The 26,091-nt window shown below is 36.4% G+C and overlaps 1 protein-coding gene across 10 annotated transcripts in view; it reads right to left on the minus strand.

The window, feature by feature from the left end:
• IL1RAP (interleukin 1 receptor accessory protein) overlaps positions 1-26,091 on the minus strand; it is a 163,498-nt gene that overhangs the window by 39,135 nt on the left and 98,272 nt on the right. For 8 of the 10 annotated variants that reach the window (XR_011388002.1, XR_007908837.2, XM_070072366.1 and 5 more), the window contains exons 3-8: positions 24,068-24,353; positions 20,023-20,209; positions 10,733-10,898; positions 7,808-7,879; positions 5,351-5,477; positions 2,620-2,768 (exon numbers count right to left, since the gene is read on the minus strand). Coding sequence is in view for 8 of the 10 variants with exons in the window: in XM_070072366.1 (XP_069928467.1) it covers positions 2,620-2,768; positions 5,351-5,477; positions 7,808-7,879; positions 10,733-10,898; positions 20,023-20,209; positions 24,068-24,353 (987 nt within the window). In the remaining 2 variants the exon portion in view is untranslated. The remainder of the gene's footprint in view (positions 1-2,619; positions 2,769-5,350; positions 5,478-7,807; positions 7,880-10,732; positions 10,899-20,022; positions 20,210-24,067; positions 24,354-26,091) is intronic. The other 2 variants (XM_070072368.1, XM_070072369.1) reach the window with 1 other exon arrangement.

Below are 26,091 nucleotides of genomic sequence, written 5' to 3' on the forward strand. Positions count from 1 at the left end.
AACTGTTTAGTATGGTTACATTAGCTGCTTCTTTGTTTTAACTAACTAGACTGAATTGTGCTGTCATTAGAACCTATCCAGATAAATCCTTTTTCCAGGCGGGAATGCCTTCCTGTCACGTCCTTCATAAAGTACATAGGCTGTTTTGTGAATGAATTCAAAGAAGGACCCACAGTGTAAGGTACGCACTTGAACTCAGACACCACCTCTGAATGTCAGCATCAGCAGCCTCAGTATGGAAGCTCAGTAACCAAAGCTACAACTCCTGTGGTGCCATGATGGACACAGACCTGACTGGATCATGGGTCAGCAGTGAGGACAGGTCATCTGGCCTAGAGGACCCACTCATCACTTCTCATGCCTGACACTGACCACACTACAACACTTACTGAAGGGGCTTCTAGGCAAGGGGGTTACATAACTAGCTTTGCTGGGCAGACTCACGCTTCACTCCTACATAAAACAGTATTTTAATACAATGTATTGGTACTGTCCTTGACAATAACTTATTTATGTTATCCCCCATAACTGTTCCCCAGAATACACATCTCAGAAGATGAATTCACAAGATACTCCTTATTTAAGAAATCTGGAATCAAACATTTATGAAAATATCCTGTCTGCTATAATGAAAACCCTTGCAGATAACCACACCAAATGTTAATATATGAAACACTCTAAGAATCCTGAACTAAAGTAATTAATTGACTTGTTTTATATAGACTATAATGACACTTATTTGACTATACAAGCCTTCGTCAAATGCCATCTAGGAAACAGCTTGTGGAAACAGTAAGAGCTAATATTTATTGAGCATTTAATAGGATTATATATATGCCAGTAACCAGGCTGAGCTCTTGAAAACCAGCTTATGTGACAATGGTTTTATTTTATTTATTTAATTTATAAAAATTGAAGCTCAAAGAAATTAAGTGACTTTTTTTTTTTCAAAATTAAATAAATCTGATGCATAGACTGGAATTTCAACAAGCTACCTGTCCATAGGGCACAAATAATGCATTGCAGTACAACAGTTCTTAGCAGTGTTCTTAGGAAGTGACATTGGGAAACCGCCCAACATGTACTTGAACCCTGTCTCAATACAGTGGTTTCAAGGAGCAGAAGCAATGGATTTTCCTTAATGAATCCACTAAAACTTCTCATGAGGTATTATACACTTCAGGTCTTTGCTCTTTACTTTCTACAGTGTCATGAAATGTCGGCATGGGTCCTGTTTGCTTGTAATCTTTTTTTTTTTTTTTTTTTTTGACAGGCAGAGTGGACAGTGAGAGAGAGAGACAGAGAGAAAGGTCTTCCTTTGCCGTTGGTTCACCCTCCAATGGCCGCCGCGGCCGGCGCACCGCGCTGATCCGATGGCAGGAGCCAGGAGCCAGGTGCTTTTCCTGGTCTCCCATGGGGTGCAGGGCCCAAGCACCTGGGCCATCCTCCACTGCACTCCCTGGCCACAGCAGAGGGCTGGCCTGGAAGAGGGGCAACCGGGACAGAATCCAGCGCCCCGACCGGGACTAGAACCCGGTGTGCCGGCGCCGCTAGGCGGAGGATTAGCCTATTGAGCCGCGGCGCCGGCCCTGCTTGTCATCTTTAAAAAAATTAAGTCCCACTGCAAAATGTAACAATCATGAATTAATTTTTTTTTTTTTTTTTTAGATTTTGATGTAAATGTTTACATATACATGACAGACATACAGACTCCATCATTGACTAATCAAGGAGGAGCCTGAATAACCAGTCTGAATGTGTAGGAAGTCATCACTCCTTTTTTCCAGATCACTGAAATACTTTTGCAGGGATTAATAGTCTGGGATTCGGTGTTCAGGAACAGACCCAAAAAGTAGTTTAGACACAATCTGTTTAAGAGCAACAGCTCACAAAAGAAGGCTTTATATTTTTTTATTATTTTATAAAATATAGTAATTTTAACATAGAAATAATTTTTACAACATTTAAAACAATGGTTTAAATAGTTTTCACTTTAGCAATTGTAGCTAGTGGTATATTATAAACATGTATGATTCTTGACACACAGTGTTCAAAATTATAATGCTGACGTTATTTTTATGAGAACATCTTATGCATTACTTAACTACATGCATATATTTAGATGATTACTATGTATAATACTTCATTATTATAGATATTGCTTCTAATAATATCAAATTTCTGTTATTTGCTCAGGAAATATTCCAAAAGTAGTATGCCATGCAGTATGGCTTTTCAACTCTGGCACCAATGATTTCTAAAAGGATCTGTATAACACACCAATGATGTGTCACTCTGTAAATTTGATTATATCCTTGGTAGTCTGGAATATTTTCTTTATTTTTCATTTTCATGATTATATAGATATAAATTTATACATTATTATTATAATCACCAAATATTTTTAGGCACATTTGGGTGCTAAATTACTAACCACAACAATATTTTGGGCATCACTGCACAGATGGAAACTTCTAAGATTTTTCATTCAACTTTGATTTATTACTATCTGTAAAATATGCTAGGTGCTGAAGAACTACTAGTCTCAATTTCTCCTTTTTCCTCATTCACTTATTACATTTGGTTTTCACAGATCCATCCACTGAGTGCATCCATTACCTTTCTGTTTCACCTTGGCTGCTTTGTCAACTTCGCCTTTGGCATTTCTAGCATGACAGACATAGTTGCGCTTGAGATCCTCTGGAGTAACTTTCTTGATGCTTAAAACATGTGTTCTTGTTTCATCTTCTGTTTTACTATAACTTAGACTAGAAATAGACAAAATATATTCATGAGACTCAAGAGTCATGCACTTTCTGTGAATCAGACAAGTAAGCAATCCCAGAACCTCCAAACAGGGAACACATGATGTTGATAAACTGTAACATAATGGTTACAAAAGGAGAACAGTTAGACAGCAATCCTGGTCCTTATCATCTACACCATACCAATGTTTATATCAAATTCCAATCTTGGTTTCTTACGATAGATCTTTCTTCAAAGCAAAATGCTTCATGCTGTGCTAGTTTAGACAGAATTTCCTGGGGCCAGATCTATCTGAGTTTCGATACACATCGTCACTTACGGCTACATACATTGAGCAGGGAACTATCTATCATGTCTTGTGTTTCTCTTTTGCAAGAGGAAAGTAGTAACACCACAACAATATACGACATGCATTAATTACTCAAGGATCCTGAGAGCAGGATATATGGATTCACACCCATTAGAAGAATGCTTAGTAACTGCTCATGTACAGCTATTATTATTATCTCACAGTAATAGTTGCTGCATTTCTGAGATTCCAAAAGCCTGGATTTTGAACACAGGTAGAATGTTTTCATCAAAATGCTAAAATACTATGGTTAATCTTAATGCACAACAAAGTGGAGCAGCAAATATTTTGATAATAAATACATTCAAATTTTGGGAGTCACAAATTAAGTGTGGTGGGTTCAAGATCAAGATTCAAAGTCCTAGGGATTGAGCCACCATCAGCAACACCGGCATCCCATATTAACACTGGTTTCAGTCATGGCTGCTCTACTTCCAATCCAGCACTATGCTAACGCATCTGGGAGAGCACAGGATGATGGTCCAAGTCCTTGGGCCTCTCTACCCATGTGGGAGACCCAGACAGCATTCCAGGTTTCTGGCTTTGGCCTGGCCCAGTCCTGGCTGTTGTGACCATTTAGGGGGCGAACCAGCAGAGGAAGATCTCTCTTTCATTGTGTTTTTCCTTCTCTGTTATTCATTCAATTAAAATAAATAAATCTTTACAAAAAAAAAAAAAAAAAGATCCAAAGTCCCTTTGAACTACTTTGCTCAAAGGAGAACAATCTCCCTCCTCCAGCTGCTGGCTATGCAGGCTCCATTTGGGATTAGGCTTGCTTGTCAGTCATACAGATTTGATTAAGGGCTCTGACTGGTTTAGCTAAGCTTAACTCTACTGCTTTTGTGAACACTGACAACGCGTTTCCATAGCAGCCAAAAAGAAAAACACAACTTTCACTATTATTCATTTATTATTATTACAAGAATGGGGAGCATAATGTTCAGAATTCCTGAAATGATCAATTACTCCCTCAGAGCCTCCAGCCACATCTTTCATCAAATTCTTCTCAACAAAGTATTTCAACTTCAGGAAACGCCTTTTCCGACTTTGAGTCTGTTCTGCTTCAGTAAACTCCAGGCCTTTGCAAATGATGTTCCCCATACCAGAACACATTTTGCATTTATTTCTCTATCTAGTTCCCATTCATCATTCAAATCTTAATGTAGATACTATACCATCTGACAAGTATTATCTAATCTCCAAAAACTGACTGAACCTCCTAATAAATCCTCATATCATCATCTAATACTACTCAGTCATGATATTTATCACTTTATATTGAAATGTCTTCTCTCACATTGTTATTCCTATAAAACTTATCTAGTTAGGGACTAAGTACCTGAAGCAAAGTGAACATTTTAGAATTTTTGCACAAAGTCTGAGTTTACTATTAGGAAAGAAACATCTTCTAAATTCTAGAAACTCATGTAGCTTAAGATCTGTAGGCACATAGATAATGAAGGTTAAGGTCTTTGAGCAACTTGATCATGTAGCTGATTAGCTGCTAATTCTTACCAACTGTTGCGGTCAACCAAATGGTCTTCAACAATGGTATACTGTATTTATCGAGTAATTTTGTCTTTAAGGACTCAAATACTCCTTAAGAAAATAAAGTTTACTTAGTAATAAAATGACTCAGGTTATTATTTTAAGTGAGGTATGTTACTACCCACACAGATTTAAAACACAATTTAGAGAACATATACACATTTGCTTAATATTTTAACAATTATCAGTGATAAGTGTAACATACATGTGCATTAAGAAAGAGGCAGAAGCAGGAAGTCCACATTCATTAAAACTCAACAAATGAAACATAATTATTAAGGCACAAAAATATTGGCCTAGATGATAGGATTGAAAAAGAAAACCCAAGTACATCAATAAGATTTTCACTTAGGATTTGTATTCTATTTCCAAATGACTATCATAAATATATGAATCTTGCTGAGCTTAAGACAATAGAGTGCATGCCTTACAGACAAACTGTGATGAAGATGCCTATCTCCATAACATTATAATTCAAATCTGTGAACAGTCATCAGGTAGCATCTGGCTCTGAGACGATACGTCCAACAACCCTGCTTTGGGGGACAACTACTGAAGATTTGAAAATCTTCCTGATTTTTGCTAATGATAATCAAAAATGATAATTTGTACTTTCATTATTATACAACAGGAAGCCTTAGACTGAGGGACAAGGGTTAGTGAGTCCCTTGCCTGTACCCATACTACCTTTCATTAATGGTTACATCAATGCTGATATCATCGGGCTTTTTTCCATCGATGGTCCACCAAACCTCATTGCGAGAGTCCATCAGGAAAGTAAAATAGACTTCACAGGGGATGAGTAGCTCCTCTCCTGAAACAAACAAACAAAAGGGCAATTTAGTAGATGAAGTTAGTACAATGATTTGTAACTTTTATATGGTTGTAACTGGTTTTACTCTATGGCTAATCAGAAACTATAAAAATTACATACACCTAAAACTCTACTTTAGGTTTTCTAGTGAACTGCCATAAAAGAATTTTCTTCCAATCATACTCACAAAAACAGAAGAAATAAAATGCCAGAAACTTTATACAAAATTATCAAATAGCTATTATTAATAAAATCTAAATATGTTATAACATGGCAGCATTGGTTCTGAAAGTCTCTGACAAAATGCTATGTGACTCTAAAGTTCCTTTCTCACTTGTCATTTCCTTCCTAAACAAGGAAATTTTTCTAATCAGAGGTCCAGGGCAGATGGGTGATACCATCACTGAGAGACTGGCCAAAGAGGATGCATCCTGACATGCTCAACCTATAGCAGTGCACTCAATAAATCTAAAGACATTTTACAAACAGAAAATTCTACGCTACCCTTTTTTGAAACAGAACATGAGTTTAGGGACATCCTTACTAAATGTGAATTTTGTAAAAGTCCCTGTGCCACATATTTAAAGCTACTCATGGCCTTAACCAATTGTGTACAGAAGAATATGATGTATTTTTTTAAATGGATGTCCTCCACATATGAAAGCTAAAGCTTAGGGGCCAGTGGTGTGGCGTAGTGGGTTAAGCATCCACATTCAGTGCCAGCATCCCAAATGGGCGCCAGTTGGAGCCCCAGCTCCCCCACTTCCAATTGAGCTCCCTGCTGCTGATGATCTGGGGAAACAGTAAAGGATGGCCCAACTGCTTGGGCCCTTGCACCTGCGTGGGAGACCTGGAGGAAGCTCCTGGCTCCTGGCTTCTCTAGCTGTTGTGGCCATTTGCGGAAGGAAACAGTGAATGGAAGACTTCTCTGTCTCTGCATCTCTCTGGCTGTAACTCTGTCTCTCAAGCAAATAAATAAATCTTTTTTAAAAAAAGAGGAAATAATGGTAAAGCTTAAAGATGTTAAAGGGCATTCCTAGTCAAATTGTCAATATGTGATAGACCAGGATTTGACCTAGGCTCATCTTCCATTCCAAGTTGCTTATAAACAATTCTGTTTCTTCTTCCATTCCTGGTTAGCTATTCATATTGACTGCTTTCACTATCAAAAAGGTGTCCAGGTATAGATGATAAACTATATCATTACCCTAATTTGAATTTAGGTTTTTTTTTTTTTATCTTTTATTTAATGAATATAAATTTCCAAAGTACGACTCATGGGTTACAATGGCTTTCCCCCCCATACCGTCCCTCCCACCCACAACCCTCCCCTTTCCCACTCCCTCTCCCCTTCCTGAATTTAGGTTTAACTCTCTGAGTGGTCATACTCTATCCTCCTTCCCAATTCATGATTCCTAAGTCCTTCTCCTCCAGTTACCTATATCCATACATTATTAAAGAACATACAGTAAACACGATTTTGAGGATATTTCTATCAGCATAATATGAGAGGTAAATGAAACACATTTATGTCATTAATAAGGGCTTACCCCAACTTCACTAAGAATGTTCATATTAATATTCAAACCACAGCTAATTCTACAAATGCCGTTCGATTGAAGTTAGCAGATTCCTTAATGTGTTCTCTTTTTAAGGCAAATCATACTTACAAACTTATTTTATTTTATTGGTATTATTCTTTTCTACACCTTGAATTGAATTTGTAGTGAATATTGCAAGAGATACAATACAGAAAATGCTAAAGCTTTCTGTGTTTGCCAATTCACTTAATTGTGGGAGGATTTGAATAGAAAGAATAAACTGTTATTTGATCAGTAGTAAATGATTTTGTTGGGAATAAAAAATCACTCAGAGACCCACAGTAAACATTGTTTGTATGCTGAATCTAGGTGTACCAGTTCTATCCATTGCTACTGTGTACATCCACAGACTTGCTCCAAACTCCAACTCTACCCTCTTATAATGGAGAATTTTGAAGGATATCTTGCGCTCCTATTGCTCCTTCTGCAAAACAATGTCCCCCACACACTGACATTTTCCTGAAACAGCAATCACTAATCAGCAGAGGAAGACTATGAGAAGACAAAAAGGGAGCAGAAGCTGAGACAGAGATGAATACCTCTCACTGTCCCCGAAGTTGATGAAGCAGCTAATCTCCATAGCAGCCTTGACTTCTCATGACATTTCAGTTTTAATCTATGTGTTTCTTTTACAATAGCCCTGTGTCATCTAGTGCCAACTTAATGGGCATTTGAATTCCTTGTAAGTGAGAAGATCTAACTGAAATTCAGAGCCATATCTGTAATTACCTGGTTCTTTCTCATACACCACATGATCATTGGGCGAATGGATCTGAGGGGGAACTGCATCTTTTGGAGAGCCTGTGATAGAGAAGAAATAAAATAGAGAGGTTTATTCAAAATTCTGCTCTTGTGTGAAGTCTCACCCAACTACCTGGCATAGTTTGTTAAAAGAAATCCCTTAATTTCATTTTTATTTAATTTTTGTTCTTAATTTATCTAAAATAAGCAAAGTGTAATATGACAAGAAATGCATGATTTGGTCTGTGCTCCAGGCTCCTAAAATTCTTGTAATTTCCTGAATGAAGGTAATAGTAGGAGCAGCTTTTGCTACATTTGGCTTCATTTCCTACTTTTGGACACAATGCTAGTATGACCCTCGGAATCTCTGGAATGATATATCCTGTTGAGATGAACGGGGCTGAGGACCCTTGGTAGCTTCAAGGAAAGGGCTGGTAGCCAGAAATGAAGATCATGACATGATTAAAGAAGTAGAATTCTGAGCTCACCCCCAAAACTCCAGGAAGTGAAGAAGGGCCTGAAGATTGAGCAGCTCCCCAGTAGTCAATGATTTAACCAATCATGCCTATGCAATGGAACGTCTATAAAATACCTTATAAATGGAGTCTGGAGAACTTCTGGGTTGTACAAACAAGGAGGTTGTGGCATCTCAACTCTACAGGAACTGAAGCTCCTACACCCAAGACCCTTCTATTACTTGCACCTGTCTTTTATGTGAATCCTTTGTAATAAACTTCCTAACATAAGTAAAGAGTTTTCGGAGTTTTGTGTCATTACAGAAAGCCATAGAACCTGAAGAGGGAGTTGTGGGAAACTTCACCGTGTAGGCAAGATGGGCAGAAGTGTGGATAACCTTGGGAATCACTCCTAAAACTGGCATTTCAAGCAGCAGCAGGGCCATCTTGTGGGACTAAGCCCTCAGCCCTTGGGAGCTGTGCTAACTCTAATAGTTAGTATCAGACTGAATTATATTGTAGAACATGCAGTTGGTGTCTACAGAGAATCAGAGAATTGCTTTGTGTTTCATGTTCGTGATGGAGTATTCTGAACATAGAAAAACAATTTCCCCCCAAAATAAAAACAAATATAGCATCCTCAATGTTTCAGCAAATGGTTTTATCAGGTTTGTTGCTTTTCAAAGCTTACATGGGATACACATATCACACTACATTTTTATTAATTGCTTTCATATTTTAATTATTTCTTCTCAATATTTCTCAATTTTTCTCAATATTTCCAGAATACCTAATATGGGACCTGGTTAAATAAATATTAAATTAGTGAGTACATAAATGGAAAAATCAAAACCATACTTTTAAAGAAAGCATATAAATCTACTTGAGGTCAGTTACCAGCTGAATGGTATTATGGGGACTGCTGCTCTTCTGTAATCCCACATTGAAAGAACAACACCTGGAAAAGACTTTTCAGTGCACTGGACTCCAAACATCTGGAGCAAGATCTAATCCTGACTTGGCTATTTACTAAGTGTATTAACCTAATTTTTTGATTTGATCTTTAAGAAACTAATTTTCTCAAACTATAAATTGAGAACAAATAAAATTCACCTCATGGTTTAGGTACAAGGTATAAATTAAGTAATATAAATTAAAACATCCCTTAGTAGCATATAATAAGTATTCAATACTTTGCAACTCCAAAAGAACAAAAGTCTGCATTGCACGAGAGGTGGGTAAGAATCCCCTGCTCTGTTTCTGTCAATTTTTATATGTATAAATTAGAGTATCCAAACATTCCTGTTCCCAACTTCCCAAAAATGAATAAATTTAAGTATATTTCTATATCTATATATATCTAAATATTAAAAACTACTGCCAAGATGAATAAGGTTCATTCATAAGGTTAGATTACATTTGACTTCTAAAATCCATTCATGTTCCATACAAAACTTAGTCTGCTTTTTTTTTCCTTCCTGAATTAATATCCAACTCAGCGTTATCCAGAAAATAAGAGCAAAGATGGTTACAAACTGTTTGATTTGAATTTATTTGCACTATGGTAAAACCCTTTATTTTTATAACTTACACTGAATCTCAGTTTCAGTCTAGTGCAAAAAAACCTGACAAAGAAAGATCTGGGGTTTAGAATTACTTCTATTATCTCATGGAGCTATGTGTAAAAGGTTATTCTCTGTCCTAAATTTCAATGTTAGTATGGCAGTGAATCCTATGAAAAGACGTGATATGGCAAAATGCCACTCTCCTATGCTATTATCACTATTAACACAATGAATGCAATCACATATCCTGTCACTAGTTCTCATGATATTGGAGAGGGAGGGGATCAGAGTCTACCGACTGCCTTTGAACTTCTCCAGTTTCTCATCCTCTCTTCTCTCGGTGCAGAAATTGAACACTGCCAGTAAACAGTTTCAGGAACAATAATAGCAGTTTTGGTACACATAATGATAGAATTTAATTAATCCAAATAAAACACTCTTTTGACAATACTATTAACTAACACTCATTCATTCGTTGTCTACCAGTTGCATTCACACAATATACTATTTCTCATAGTCTGGATCTTCCTGAATGCACACACTAGTAGCACACACTGGTCCCAGAGTACAGATAAGGAGACTAAAAGATTGACCAAAGTCACGTTGCTAATAAGTGGCAGTAATATAATTTGAATACAGACATAGATGGTACTCTTTTCACTTCCCAAACTGCCTTTACATCATTCATTCACAAATTTATTCAGTTGATCTATTCTTATTGAATTAATACTACACACATGAACTTCTTGTAAAGTTCAGAGAATCATTCAGTGCATTAAAAGCATTAATTTATTTTCTTACAGTGCTTACATATTTGTGCGTCACAAACTACTAGAGTCCTGAACAAAATCTTTGTGCTTTTGCTGAGTATACTTAATAAAAATCATGCTTACCTACCACCTTTACAGTCACAGTCCTGGTGAGATGAAAGGTACGCCCATTTTCAGGATATGTGACAACACACGTGTAATTGCCATTATTTGAAACCAAAGCAATGACAAAATTCAAGTTCATGCCTTCTGGTATTACGTTATGAAAATCTTGCACTTTATAACAGCCCTAGAAGAAGTAAAACAAAATATGTTTATTCTTTTGTTAAAAAATATTTATTTTAAAATCAGAGTTATACAGAGAAAAACAGACACACACACAGAGAGAGAGAGAGAGATTGAGAGAGAGAGAGAGAGAATCTTCCATCTTCTGGTTCACTTCCCCGGAGGGCTGCAATAACCAAGTTTGGGCCAGACCATGCCAGGAGTCAGAGCCAGAGTTTCACCCAGGTCTCCCATTTGGGTGTCAGCAGCCCAAACACTTGGGCCATCCTCTGCTACTTTTCCCAAGCCATTAAAAAGGAGTTGAATCGGAAGTGGAACAGCCAGGACACAAACTGTCACTCACATGGGACATGGGATGCAAGATCGCAGGTAGCTGTTCTATCCACTACACCAAAATGCAGGTGCACTTACTCCTCACGTAGGATCTTTGTCCTTAGTGTGCTGTACATTGAGATTTAATGCTATAACTAGTACTCACACAGTATTTTTCACTTTATGTTTCTGTGTGGGAGCAAACTGTTGAAATCTTTACTTAATGTATGCTAAACTGATCTTCTGTATATAAAGAGAATCGAAAATGAATCTTGATGTGAATGGAAGGGGAGAGGGAGTGGGAAAGGGGAGGGTGCGGGTGGGAGGGACATTATGGGGGGGAAGCCATTGTAATCCATAAGCTGTACTTTGGAAATTTATATTCATTAAATAAAAGTTTAAAAAAAAAATGCAGGCCCCTATTCTTTCTTTCCCCCATGCTTCTCAGAAATTTTAACGTTTAATTTGAATTTAACAGATTCAGTGTGACTTGTAGATATAATTCTAAGAACACAATATTACCTTCTTCCCTCTCCATCTTTCTCTTCTGCCTTCTTTCCATCTCCATTTCTTTTCTTTTTTTTTTTTTTGGAGGGGTAACATGTTCTAAAATTACATTACAGCAAAATACTTCTTCGAATAACTAGTCTATATTCCCACTAAACTAAAGCCCCTTTTATTTAGATATATGTATAAAAATATACAAACACATTTGCACAAAACATACAAATATCTGTGTTTCATTTTTTATGAAATTATCTTGGTCAAATGCCTGATAACGTTTCTTTTTTTTTTTTTTTTTTGACAGGCAGAGTGGACAGTGAGAGAGAGAGAGACAGAGAGAAAGGTCTTCCTTTGCTGTTGGTTCACCCTCCAACAGCTGCTGTGGGCGGCGCATCGCACTGATCCAAAGCCAGGAGCCAGGTGCTTCTCCTGGTCTCCCATCCCGGGCCACAGCAGAGAGCTGGACTGGAAGAGGAGCTACCGGGACAGAATCCGGTGCCCCGACCAGGACTAGAACCCGGTGTGCTGGCGCCGCAGGCAGAGGATTAGCCTATTGAGCCGCGCCTGATAATGTTTCTAAAATGAATGCATTTGTCATTATCTTGTCTGTAAAAGATATATTAAAATTCTGAACTTACGTATGACTTCAATAGCATAGGTTTTCTATCTCAGGTTCCAGTCTTAAAATTCTTGGAATCCTATGTTGATAGTGAAGCAATATTAAAGTTTTAAAACAATGACTAAGGAAATTTGAGCAACTGAAAACTGCTATTTAGAAAATAATTTTTTTTCCTATATTTCTTCATGGATTATATTAATTCAGGAATCTGGTCACACTGTTTGATAATCCAGGACTAAATTTAGATGTCTGTTTTTTGACATTGTTGATTACTCTGTTGAATCCCTATGTACAGGCATTTTTGTATTTCCCTCCATTTTATCCTGTTTTCACAATTACTACAGACTCAAGAATCTAAAAGTAAAATATTTTTATGAACTTTATTAAGACCAAGGAGCTTGTTTCTGCTCTTAAGTTACATTTCATATATTCTAGTTGTTTGATATTGAAAATCCCCTTTAACATATCTAGAATCATGTATTTCATTTCTCAGCTTCACTAAAAGACTACATTGTTTTACCTTTTATATTTGTAAAAATATTCAATGTATTATCTATGGTGAAAATATATGTTGATTATGTATACTTTTAGAGAAAAATCTTGATTTTCTTTTAAATAGCAATAATTCATCAACGACAAAATGTAGTACATTACCTCAGAACATTTAGATGCTTAAAATTCTGGGAATCTATCCCTGACTTATATGTTCAATTTTCTATATTTATATATTTAAACTTTGAGTCTAGTATACTTAAGGTTCTCTTACTTCAATTCCCGGACCATGTGTTTTGAAATATGACAGTTACGACAAGAAGCAAATTTTGTAATTCTTTGCAGCAGGAAATGTCTTTTAAGAACAGCACTGAACTTTTGTCTCATGGAGATCATCAAGATGAAGCTGATACATGCTCAGGTTAGCACATTTTGTCAATTTCCCCAGTTTGGTTAAGCAATGCTTCCAATCATTTGTCACATCAACAAACAATTTCAAAACCCTTAGGTCATCACAAAGCATAATGCCACAAAAGCCTATATTCCTACAATGAATTTTCCTTAGATTTGGTTTAAATTAAGTTAAAAACGTCTATAGAAATCTATTTGATTTTTGTAGCACCTTGCATTTAGTCAGTTCAAAGATAAGTTTTTCCCTTACTTGTTATCTTAGGTGTTTTTAAATTCCTGTGAAGCAGACAAATCAGAATAAATATGCTCTAGTTGTGCAGATGGAACAAAATGAGACAAAACATATTCTAGATAGCACAATACAAAGCTAAAACTCAGTTTTCCAAATGGCTGAATAAACGTCTTTCCCTAGCTTCCTAACTGAAAATCAAACCTACTCAGCAATGAATTGAGGCTGTAAAAATATTACTGAGCCACATGCTTTACATATATTCTATTATCTCTTCTGATCTTCATTCCAAAGTTACAAAATTTATAAGGCACTAATTTTGTAGATGAATAAGCAAAGACTTGCAAAGGTTAAACAACTGCAATGTCACAGTAGTATCAAAGCTGGAGTGTGAACCTACTCCAATTTGTTTTGCAACTACTGCCTTTTAAAAATGCATTTATTTATTTGGTCATATAAAGAGAACAGATTTCATGTATTTCATATATACAATTTTAAGAACATAATACTTCCCCTTTGCCCTGCCCTTTTTCCTCTTTCCTTTCTTATTTTTCTTTTAATTTTTGAGAGAGCATAAGTTCCACTTACTTTATAATTACAAGTTTAATGTTCTGCTAAATACAGAATTCAACAGTATAAGGTAGAAAGACCACATCTGATATTGTCTCCTCATCCTATATAGTGACCCTGAATCTACGTCACAGGCGGAGCCAGCCTCAGTGTTAATAGTGTTAATGCAACTTAAATCAGGCTAATTCTTCCAAACTGTGGTAAACTGGAAAAGCACGCTTTTCAAGATGAGAAGTCAGCCATTATTACTGAACTTGTCATCAGTAATTATTTCTTAACAATGCGCTGAAAAGAACTTTTCAGCTGTTTTAAACCTACAAGGCTTATAGCAGTTTAGAAAGAAAATAAAGGAAATATTTTACATTCCAAATGCCCATATATGTGTGTATACACACACAAACATACAAGGTGGGAGTAGTTTCAGGGCACTATTGAATTATAAATGTTCATCAACTTTAGCCTGTAGTGTTTAGTTAGCTTCCTCTCGCTCCCTCTCCCCTCTCTTTCTCAGCAGCTCCAATTTTTGACCCTTTAGCACATGCACCAAAGAAATACATGCTATTTTGAAAGATATATTAATTTTGCAAATAAGTCCTGCAAATTTTATCATGATTTCAAAACCCTTTGAACTCCAGAAGAAAATGATCATTAACAAAGGCCTGAATACCCAAAGTATAGAAAACATGTTTCCAAATACAAGAAATCAGTAGTGAGTGAGTTTCCACAATGAAGCAAACACTTGCCTGACTAGAAGACAAATAGTCCATCTAGTTGACCTATCAGTTCCTCATTCTGAATTCAAAAAAGAGAAGTTAAATAGAAGAGCAACTTTTCAACCATGCAATGATCACCATGAGAACTAACCACACCATTATATGGAAAGAACAGCACAAGAAATGAATCATGAGGGCACATATTGGGTACATGTGAGGCAATGTTATGAGAAAATAAAGGTAATTATTTTCATTTTAGAAATCTACAACATGTAAAGAATTGTGTGAAGGCACAAGGAAGGAAAAGACATGGTGTTTCTCATATTCGTAATCATAGCCTAACACAGAATTGCAACAAATGCAATGATAGGTACATTGGGGCATGAGACTGTGGGAAGAAGATCAAAGAGTAAGCACTTAGAAAAATTTAAGAAGGTAGATTTGGGCTGAATCTAAAGTATAAGTGGAATATTAATAGCAATTAGGGAAGAGTGGAGACCTGGGAGATAAACACAGGAACAAGTAAGAATTCACCTGCCTGTCATAATATTTCCCCCTCATTCTTATGGCTTAAATTACGTTACACTAACGTTCTGTTTTCATGTAGAGCTGCTCTTCTGGAAATTCACTCCATAAAGGAGAAGTGGGGAGTAGATGAGTTCTGTATCTGTATGACTGACAACTTGCCCAATACTTGGCCACATGGTAAATATTCAATGTATCTGTGTTGCATGAAGAAAAGTATGAATGAAAGAAACAAAATAGCAAGTAATGAAATTGTGAGCCTCTGGAATATATAAGTGATGATGAGTATATGGAATATATATATTGGGTGGTAGACTGCAGGATGAGTAGAGAAAGTTGGAATGCGATACAAAGAGTTAAACTGCAACATAAGACCTGAGCAGTTAAGACTAGCTACTGAAGTTTGTGCATCTAAAATTATGTTGGTATAAAATCCACTATACATTGTCACTAAGTCCTATAAAATTTCTACAAACCAATCACTTCCAATGGACAGAAATAAGTCTTCCAATATTTATACAACACATATTCACAAAGTCCCTTGTATGTGCTGGGTACTGTTAGGAACTGGGCATGTAATAGCCAGTAACAGTAAAAATGGCACTGATTCTCATGGAATTTTACAGCCCAGTCCAATCCGTTCAATTATAGAGTCAATTCATAAGTGTAATGTCTCTTGTCTCTATTTTGTGCTATGTGTTTGGTATTCAAGGGGATAGAAAGAGAGAGAATCCACTACCTATAATAGAAAAAAGAAATACAATCATGATACTAACAAAAAAGAAATATGAGTGGAGTGCTATTAAAAGTATAGAATTGGTTATTCATTTTTCTTTATTTGGCTTCAGATATTTGAATTTGCTTTAAGTTTAAATAATCAATCTTGGGCCATTAGAAACTTTAAAACTACATATAAAATGCTGTGTGTATATGCACATATAGAACTATAGGTAACTCTGAAAGAAAATATGATACTCTTTATGTATTTAAAAATTACTATATTGGAAGTTTAAAGAAGGGAAAAAGTTAAATAATTAACATAATTTGTTAAATAAAATTGGAAAAAGCACATAAAAATAATCTATTAGACAGACCATGTACTAACTTCCCAACAACATGTGCTATGCCACCAGAAAGGCTTGTCCTGGCACATTTTCAGAAATGTTCTTTCCTGGCAGTAATATCAAAAAAAAGCAAAGACATTCTTATTTTATGAGACATTTACAAACAATATCTGATGAATTTTGCCTAACTATGCAGCAAAACTTAGAAGTGGAGGTAATGTATCACTTTTTAAATATTGTATGTATTTATTTGAGGACTATATATATATGGAGAGTGAGGAATATATAATTAATTATAGAGGAATCTATATAAAATTATATATTAATATATAATTTATTTGAAGAATATATATATACATATATATATATATATAGAGAGAGAGAGAGAGAGAGAGAGATCTTTCTTCCTCTGGTGTTTTCTTCAAATGCACACAACAGCCAAAATTGGATCAGTCTGAAGCCAGGAGCCAAGAATTCCTATGTGGATAACGGCAGGAACCCAAGTTCTTGGGGCATAATCTGCAGCTCTCGCGTGTATTATTAGGAAGATGCTGCATCAGAAATGGAGGAGGTTTGACTTGGTTCCAGACACTCTGGTATGAGATACGGGCATCCTAAGTAAGGGCTTAACAAACTCCATCACAATGACTGACCCAGAATATCAATTTTAATGATTAAAATGAGTAAAAGAACAAACATATTTTGCAAACTATTTTTCATAATTATATTCATATATCTAAATAGCAGTTGTGCATATTTCAACAGCTGCCATAAGTGTAATATCCAAAACACCAAACAGAGAGCTTCATCTGATCCTTACAGGAAGGAAAAATTGCCTTTGCTTTTGTGTCTCTAAAAGTAAAAATTTCAAATACCCAAATTTAACAATGGAGACTTAATCTAGTAATTTTAATGTGAAGATGACTTGCCATATTTTAAAATCCAAATGTCTAAATAAATATAATAATAATAGGAATACATAACAGGATCACACATGTGTATCTGCTGGTATATATTTTTAGATCCCTATGTGAATAGGCAGTATCTAATTTATACACATATTGTGTTCCAGACATTCTTTTATGAGCTACTTGAAATTCAGCAAATCTCTTACAAACCATGGCTTGCTCTCCAGGCTAGTTACAAAATCTAGCTTATTCAACAAACATTTATTGGACACCAATTTAAATCACAGTATTTTTGAATTATAGAACTGTCAATTCTGAGTCCTGAGTTAAGGAAGTCTTGCGATGCAAGAGAGAATAAAAAGAGGAAGAGAAGACAGGCAGGGGAGAGAAATCCAATCCTGTCCCATTTTCTCTGCAATTCTGTAATATAATATTTGGGTTTCTATTCCCCCAAAACTCAGTTTGTTTGTGATCCTTCTGCTTTTCCAAGTCTCATGGTCCAGCCCACAACCCAATATGTATCAAAAGGTCATTCTGCCCTTCAAAGTGCCCCAAGCTCTAAAAGTAAACATTGCATCACCTTCTCCATAGCAGTTCTAAAGAATACAGGATTTGGAACTACATCAAACTTGTTTGAAATTCCAGATTTGTGCATTAGCAGCTGGATTGTTTGGAAGATCTTTCTCTCTGTCTCGTCTCCTCTCTCTCTATAACATTGCCTTTCAAACACATATTATAAATATTTAAAAATTATATTAAAAAACTTCCCTATAGACATAACTTAAAATTGTCAACTATGATTGTGGAATTGTCTGCTTCTCCCATGAGTTTAGTCAACTTTTGTCTCATATATTTTGAAGCGTTGTTAAGTACATATGCTTTTTTTTTTTTTTTTCTGACAGGCAGAGTAGACAGTGAGAGAGAGAGACAGAGAGAAAGGTCTTCCTTTGCCATTGGTTCACCCTCCAATGGCTGCCGCGGCCAGCGTACCGCGCTAATCCAATGGCAGGAGCCAGGTGCTTATCCTGGTCTCCCATGGGGTGCAGGGCCCAATGACTTGGGCCATCCTCCACTGCACTCCCTGGCCACAGCAGAGAGCTGGCCTGGAAGAGGGGCAACCGGGACAGAATCCAGCACCCCGACCGGGACTAGAACCTGGTGTGCTGGTGACGCAAGGCGGAGGATTAGCCTAGTGAGCCGCGACGCCGGCCAAGTACATATGCTTTTATTATGTTTACGTCATACTGATGAAGTAATCTTTTTAATAGTATTAAATATTTTTTATTGATGGTAAAACTCACTGTTTACTTTATCTGATACTGTTATGGCTATCAAGCCTTCTTATTTTACTCATCATTTATTTTGACTTAAAAAGTTTTCTTTGTCACCTTCTATTAATCTTCAGTCATTATTATCAGAGGTAATTTTCTCTTTGCTATTATGTTCATTTTAATTTAGTCTCATTTCTGAAATTATTTCTTTCCAAGTTTTCAGTGAATTATAGAATTTCTATACTTCTCTAATTGTTATTTATGTTATTTCATACTATAAATCATTTTCATAATTTGTTTTAGCTCATTTTTGAAATAGTGAATTATGTCATTTTGGCATGCTTTATTTTTTGTTAGAGATATTATTCTGGTTTTTACTCTTTTTTTCTTGAAAATTTGAATTTTTGCCTTCATTCTGCTTGATGCTAATTTATATATGAAGTTAGTTTCATTTAAACTTCAGAATATGGCAAGATTTTCTAGTTTCACAGAAATTACTCTTCAAAACCATGGTGACTCTATCTGAAATGTTCTGACTCTGCTCTGCTTCACTATTTCTAGCCAGTCCTTCTCTTTACTTTACCTATATTATCCCGATCCAGTGTATTTTTTATTCCAGTCTCAATAGTTTCTCTTCAGTCTGACTAGTCATATTTCATAACTGTAAGGCACTAGAACCTCTCCAAACCCTTCAGAACTTCCTACAGTCATTCTCCTATACTTGCCCTCTATTAGACCATAAACCCCTCCCAACTTCATCTGCCATTCTCAACATGTTCCGGTGAATGCCTTCTGGCTCTTTGCTGTCTTGTTCTGAAGACTGTCATAAACAACGCTGCCTCTATCTGTTCCTCTTCTGTAAACACTGATTCCATCCAGGTCTTAGGGTTGCTGGTGGTCTGTCTCACTTTATTGAAAGTGTTCTATGACGAACTTGTCACTGAGTTTTGTTGTAAACTCTGTCCTTGAATTTTTGGCTTTGGTGTATGTGGAGTTTTGAAGAGATTCAAAATCCATGCTGCTGTCACAACTGCCACCTTCCAACACTTTGATTTTTTAATTAAACACTTTGCAAATCCCTCCGATACAAAAGAGACAACAGATGTACAGTACTCAAAAATGAGGGCAGATAAGAAAATAATATAAATAATAAAATATCTTACAGATTAATCAAGAAGTTGAAACCCAGCACATGAATTATCTCCTGACTTAACTAAGTAGTGAGGAAAAGCAAGCATCATTTCTCAAAATGTTCTTCACAGGAAGTTGAGAAATATGGTAGTTCTACTGTTCTAGAGAACGTAATTTCAAAAATAGTGGGATTGGGCAAGGCACCCCATACAACTTCCTTGAAATTGGTAGAAAAGGAGGAATGGTCAAAGGTTTTTAAAAAGTTGTTGAGAAGGAAATCACAAAATCTGAGTAGAAGAAATATCTCAGAGTCTACATTTAACTCAAACAACAAGCATCACCATCGTAGAAAGGATAAAATGTCCTTGAATATGCTTACCATATACCAAGTGATGATGGGTTTGACAGTGGAAGGAAAAAATCCATCTACATTTGGACAAGTGATCTTCTGAATACCATATTCTATATACAATCTATGTACTGGGAGTTTCATGGGGGAATTGAAGCAGCTGTCTTTTTGAACAACTTCCAGGGGAAACGCAACTTTGCTGCAATATGTGGTATTCCTGAAAAGAGAAATATGCCATGAATGTGTAGTCTTATTTGCATTTGATTTAATATAGCAACCAGATTAAATCGAACTAAGTGAAGCTATGCTATGTTTTGAGACTTCATTTATATGTATAAGTTTATGTAAGAATTAAATTACTTATGAAAGTATTCCCTATACCAATTCACATCACAGAAAGAAAAACAAAAACAGATGCAATTATCTATTATTAATGCACTAAAATACGTACACTTTTAGATATGATCCTATCGGTTCTTGGCCTTTTGGCTAAGATCAAGTGTAGATATAATCCTAAATGTGTTTATTATGTATGAATAATGTATATAACTTTAAACATTCTTAATATTAGTGCTGATAATGACCTTTTCAAGCACAGCTGTTAGTGGTATAAATAATCTTTGAAAAATAAGTATTTTTCCAGAATCATAAAAAAATCTTAGCTTTTACTCTTGTAATTCTGTGTCTGGACATTTTTTTTTTTCAAGTGACAGAAGAATGGAAAGAGGAGAACAAACAGGTACTTAATCATAAATACCTACCCAGTTCCATCTCAGTAAGGAAAATATTAGGATATACAGAGAAATCTAACAAAAGGAACAATACAAAGAAAAGTATGGCACAAAATTGTTGTAAACACCTATGAAAACAATCACACATGAGGAGCAAAGTAAAACAAATAAATAATACATAAAACTTTGGAAAACCCCAGAATTGTTTGGTGTTATAATGTTTGCATGGGCTGTTCTGTCTGACTGGAGGGTTCTTCTTCTCTGTTATCCTCTATTTACTCTATATCTAAATTAAGTTTCCCATTCATTGAGCACCTTGGATTTTTCCTTGACTAAGGTTAGCATAGTTCATAATTACGTGGTTATATTAGAACATCCATCTATATTCTGTATAAAATTTCAGTTCTTATAAACACTTCTGATTTTTACTACATTAATTATATCCAGTAGAAGTCTAAACTTTCAAAAGGTGCTCAAAAAGCATTTAAATGAGGAGAGAAAAACTATTGTCTATCTATAGGAAAACAACAAAGGATAATGAAAATAATTGATTTTCTAGACTAATGGGATACTGAGTGTTTCACCTTCCATTTCTTCTTGTGATTTTTATCTATAACATCAAATACAAAGTAGATAGTCAATGACTAATGAATTAAGACTAAATACGATAGAAAGGGGAGAAGGATTCCCAAACATGGGAAGAGGGCACTTATTCTGACAATAGCTGGAAGGTGGCAAGAATTGGATGCCATAATCTCTGTTCACAAATAACAAAGTATCTACTGTATGGAAAAATGATTCTCTTGGTATATGCTACGGATAGTAAATTTCAGTTAATCTAAAAACACATTTTCTGATTGTAATGAAAGTAAGGAGCAATAGTTGGTCTCCCAGTTTGTCTAGTATTGGAGCAATTGTATAAGCAACTTAATCCTGGAAGATATATCCAACTCAAGGCCATAAAAATATCCAGGCTTATGAGTCCACATAGTTCCATTTAAGCCATTTTCAATTTAGGAATCAGGACAATGGAAGCTTTGTCATGCTCCTACCACACAATTTCAATCCTAGGTTTGCTTTGAATACATGGAATATGACAGACATGTAAACTGAGTAAGTGAAAATCTGGAAGTAGATATTGGATAAAAAGTTAAAAGGCACCTACAGGCCTTAGCCATACAGTCCAATTCTTGTAATGTAAAAGATAATTTAAAAGTTTGGGGACAGAGCTGGTGCTGTGGCATGGCAAGTTAAGCTGCTGCCTGCAGTGCTAGAATTCCATATGGGCTCCAACTTGAATCCTGGCTACTCCACTTCCAATCCAACCTCCTGCTAATGTGCCCAGGAAGACAGTAGAAAATGGCCCAAGTGAAGCTATTTGGGGAGCAAACTAGCAGATGGATCTCTCTCTCTTTCCCTCTCTCTCTCTCTCTTTCTTCCTCTCCCTCTCCCTCTCTGTATCTCTGCCTTTCAAATAAATTAATAAATCTTAAAAAAAAGTCTGGGGAAGAGTTCTCAGCAAATTGTGGGTAGACAGAATCATAAGCACTTTAGAATGCACAACAGAAACCAAAGTCCAATAGAAAACCACTCAGGACTCCTTCCCAGGTATTTGCTAATATTCACTTGGGAAATACTAAGTTTAACAATAGTTTGAGATGGCAAGGAACTTAAAGAGAATGTAGGCCAGTTGTCACTGTGTAGATATAGACACCAAAGATTTGGGCATAACTTACATAAGATTTCTAAGTAATAGCAGAGTTGGCCTAGTTATTATTTCTTCTCATCCAGCACTCTCGCTAATATCATTTGTTTGAACTTCTACCAAATTGTATTAGGATATAAATAAGGGGCAGCTAACTGTCCCAGGCTCCATGGACACTCACACATCAGAATAGAGCCTTCTTCCATAAAATTAAAGTGCCAGTTCAAAGTCTCAGGGGGCCTTAAGTGATTACAGGGTTCCCCACAGGCACAGGGATACACAGAATTTCCTGTGATAGAGAAAATGACTTTTCCACATGATCTTAATGTAACTTATCAAAACACAGTCATAGTTCTCCAACAGAGAACCATTAACATCCATGAGAGGAAAAAGAAGTGGTATTACTTAATGAACTGAATTGTGTCCTTCCCAAACTCATACTCCTCCTTCACTCAGAGTGCAACTGTGTTTATAAATGGTACATTTAAAGATGTACTTAAGTTAAAATGAGGTCATAAGGATAGGCAATAAACCAATGTAACATGTGCCCTTAAAAAATCAATTAGGACACAGACACACATGGTAGAAAGTCATATGAAGACATGAAAACAAGTTGGCCATATACAAGCTGAAGACTGAGGTACTAAGAATGAAAACAACCCTACCTACACTTAGACCTTGGACTTCTAGCCTCCAGAACTATGAGACAATAATTTTCTGTTTATATTACCCAGTCTGTGGTATTTTGTATTTGCAGCCCTAGCCAACAAATACATTAAATAGCTCAAAATTAGGTTAAAAGTAAATTAAATACACACACACACACACACACATACATCTAGGAATGAAGGAATTAAAGCCTGGTAGTTAAAAATATACTATAGGTGAAAAGTAATCTAAGAACCAAGGCTTAAAATGGTTATTTTTTTGGTGATACCTCAGTTTATTTTAAGATTTTTTTCTTCTCAGTTCAAAAACAGCATTAATCTGTAGTAAAAGAAAAATAGTCATATTGTGCAGTAACACATAAAAATCCACATGGGCTTTAAAGGAAAAAAAAAGTGGACTTGAAAGAAAGTTTGCAATAATGGTAGGCTGTTATCTACTCATATTCCCAGGGATGTGGTATTCACTTGCTTTTGAGAGGAATTTTGGTAGAAAAGCTTCAAAGGCATTGCCCTAAATACATTTGACACCTCCCAAATACTCTTTCTTTTTAAAGGCACCCTGAGTCTCTATTGTGCCATTTACTTCGAAAAATGCCAAGAATAACATATGAATGGACTCTACTCCCTGCACTGTTCTTGTCTAGGAAAATGTATGCTTCTAAGTGCAGCAGCTTCCAATGTCATGTAGGCAAGTTCCAATGACGTGGAAAGAGAGTAAACAAGGCTTTACCTTTGGACAATGTTGACATGTGTCAGCTTCAGAAAAGAAACCACCCACGGAGAATATTCTCAGAGGTAAAACCATTGTCTCTTTATACCTCCTTCCTTCCTCCCACCTCAGCTAAGCTAATGTGAAGCCTACTTCTGTCTAAATGCTTCCTTTCCCTCCTCTGTTTTAGAGCACAACATCAACTGGATCAAAGTCCAGGACTAAAGGGGAAATAGAGAGTCACCGCTGAGAGGTAGGCTACCTTAACATGCAGGTATAGTTGCCTGTGTCATTGAGGAGGGTGGGCCGGAACCAGAGCACATCTTTCTCCTTACTAATGCGGTTCTCCGGAAGGCGGAAGTTAATTGGCTCCTCAAGGTCACGGTCCTGCCTAGTCCAATACCAGATCAAAGTAAGGCCAGCCGAATGCGCTGTGCTGTAGTTAAACTTCAAGAAGTGTTCAAAAAGTGGGCACTTGATGCGAGCTGGCTCATCTTCAAAAACTTGGATTTGCCTCATGGTATCTAGTCCCCAGTCATCACAGCGTTCTGGAATAATCAGAAAGAAAGAGAGGGCAGATGAGTAACTTCACAGGAAGGGTCTCCAGAGAACACATCTTCTCCTCCAAAGCCCCGTCTTTCCCAGGAACTGCCTTTTCTGTCCATCTTCAATAAGATGCCCTTCACTGTTCATGTAGCAAGGCACCTGTGGTGTGAAGAAATTACTTCCCACCATTCCTTCAGTATCCATTAAGTATCCCTTGGGTATCAATTTGATCTGAGGGCTTGATTCTGTTGAACCCTACAAGGTATGAGGGAAGATATCATCTGAAAAAGATGCTCCATGTTTTTTACATCATGGGGATGGAGGAGGTTCTAAGAAGGAAACTGCAACTGAAAAGATAACTTCACATTAATGGGTCAAGAGGATTCCAGTTCTCCCTAGATCTCTGTAATTTTGTTATAGATCTGCAGTGTCGAATAGAAGTATAATGCCAGAAACATACACAATTTTAGATATCTTAGTTGTCACATTAAAAAAATAAAGAGGCAGATGAAATTAATAGAATAAATTTTGGTGAATTTTTGTTAAATGTATATAAGTATACCAAACATAAAAATACATTTATGAGCTATTTAATATTTATAATTTTGTAATACATCTTTAAACTCAATGTTTGAACATCAATAGTGCACCCTAATTTTGCCCACTCATGTATGTCTACTGGAGAACAGAACTGTATATTTCAAGAAGTTAAGAGTCCTTGGCAATACCCACTGGGGTTCAAACGTGCTAGAATTTCAAGGACTGAGAGTCAAATATAATTTGTAATTTTTTTACATTTATTTATTTATATTTGAAAGTCAGAGAGACAGAGCAAAGTTTCCCATTCACTGGTTCATTCCACCAAATGCCTGCAATGGTAAGGGCTGGGCCAGGCTGAATTGAGACTCCCACATGGGTTTCAGGGACCCAAGTACTCAAGTCATCATTTGCTGCCTCCCAGGGTGTGCATTGCTGCAAAGTTCTCATCAGAAGCAGAGCCAGAACTTGAACCTGGGCACTATGATACGAGATGTGGGTGTTCAAAGAGTCATCTAAATCATGGTGCCAAACACCCGCTCCACAATTTCTTTTTATAATGTAATCACGTGTATTCAGGAGAAAAACATTATATCTTTCCTTGCCTTAAGAGTGGTATCTGAATGGAGGGCTCTAAAAGTTACCACGTGAATGCAAAGCAGAGTGCAGTGCTGATGGAGTCTAGTGAAGCTCCAAACAGTCATCTTAAAACAGGTATCTTTTTTTTTCTATCATCCCTAACATAAATGTACACACATGCATATGTATGGGTGTATGTATATCTACACATAATTTTACTTTAATTAAATATATTTTTAAGTTTGTGTATTTATTTATTTATTTATTTGGAAAGGAGACAGAGAAAGAGAGAAAGGGAGAAAAGGAGAAAGGGAGAAAGGAAGGAAGGAAGGAAGGAATGAAGGTAGGAAGGAAGGAAGGAAGAGAGAGAGAGGAAGGGAGGGAGAGAGGGAGGGAGGGAGGGAGAGAGAGAGAGGAAAGCAAAGAAAGGGAAAAAAAGAGTTATTTCAAGTTCATCCTTCTGATTCATTCACTCCCCTAATACCTGCAGTGGCTGGGGGTTGGTCCAGTGGTCAGAGTTAGGAGCTAGGAACTAATTTTAAGTGTCACAGCTCAGGGGCAGGAGCTCAAGCATTTGAGCCATCATTATTGCCTTCCAGGGACTACATTGGCAGGAAGCTGGAG

The sequence above is a fragment of the Oryctolagus cuniculus genome, chromosome 4, assembly GCF_964237555.1.
Source record: "Oryctolagus cuniculus chromosome 4, mOryCun1.1, whole genome shotgun sequence".
Lineage (NCBI taxonomy): Eukaryota > Metazoa > Chordata > Mammalia > Lagomorpha > Leporidae > Oryctolagus > Oryctolagus cuniculus.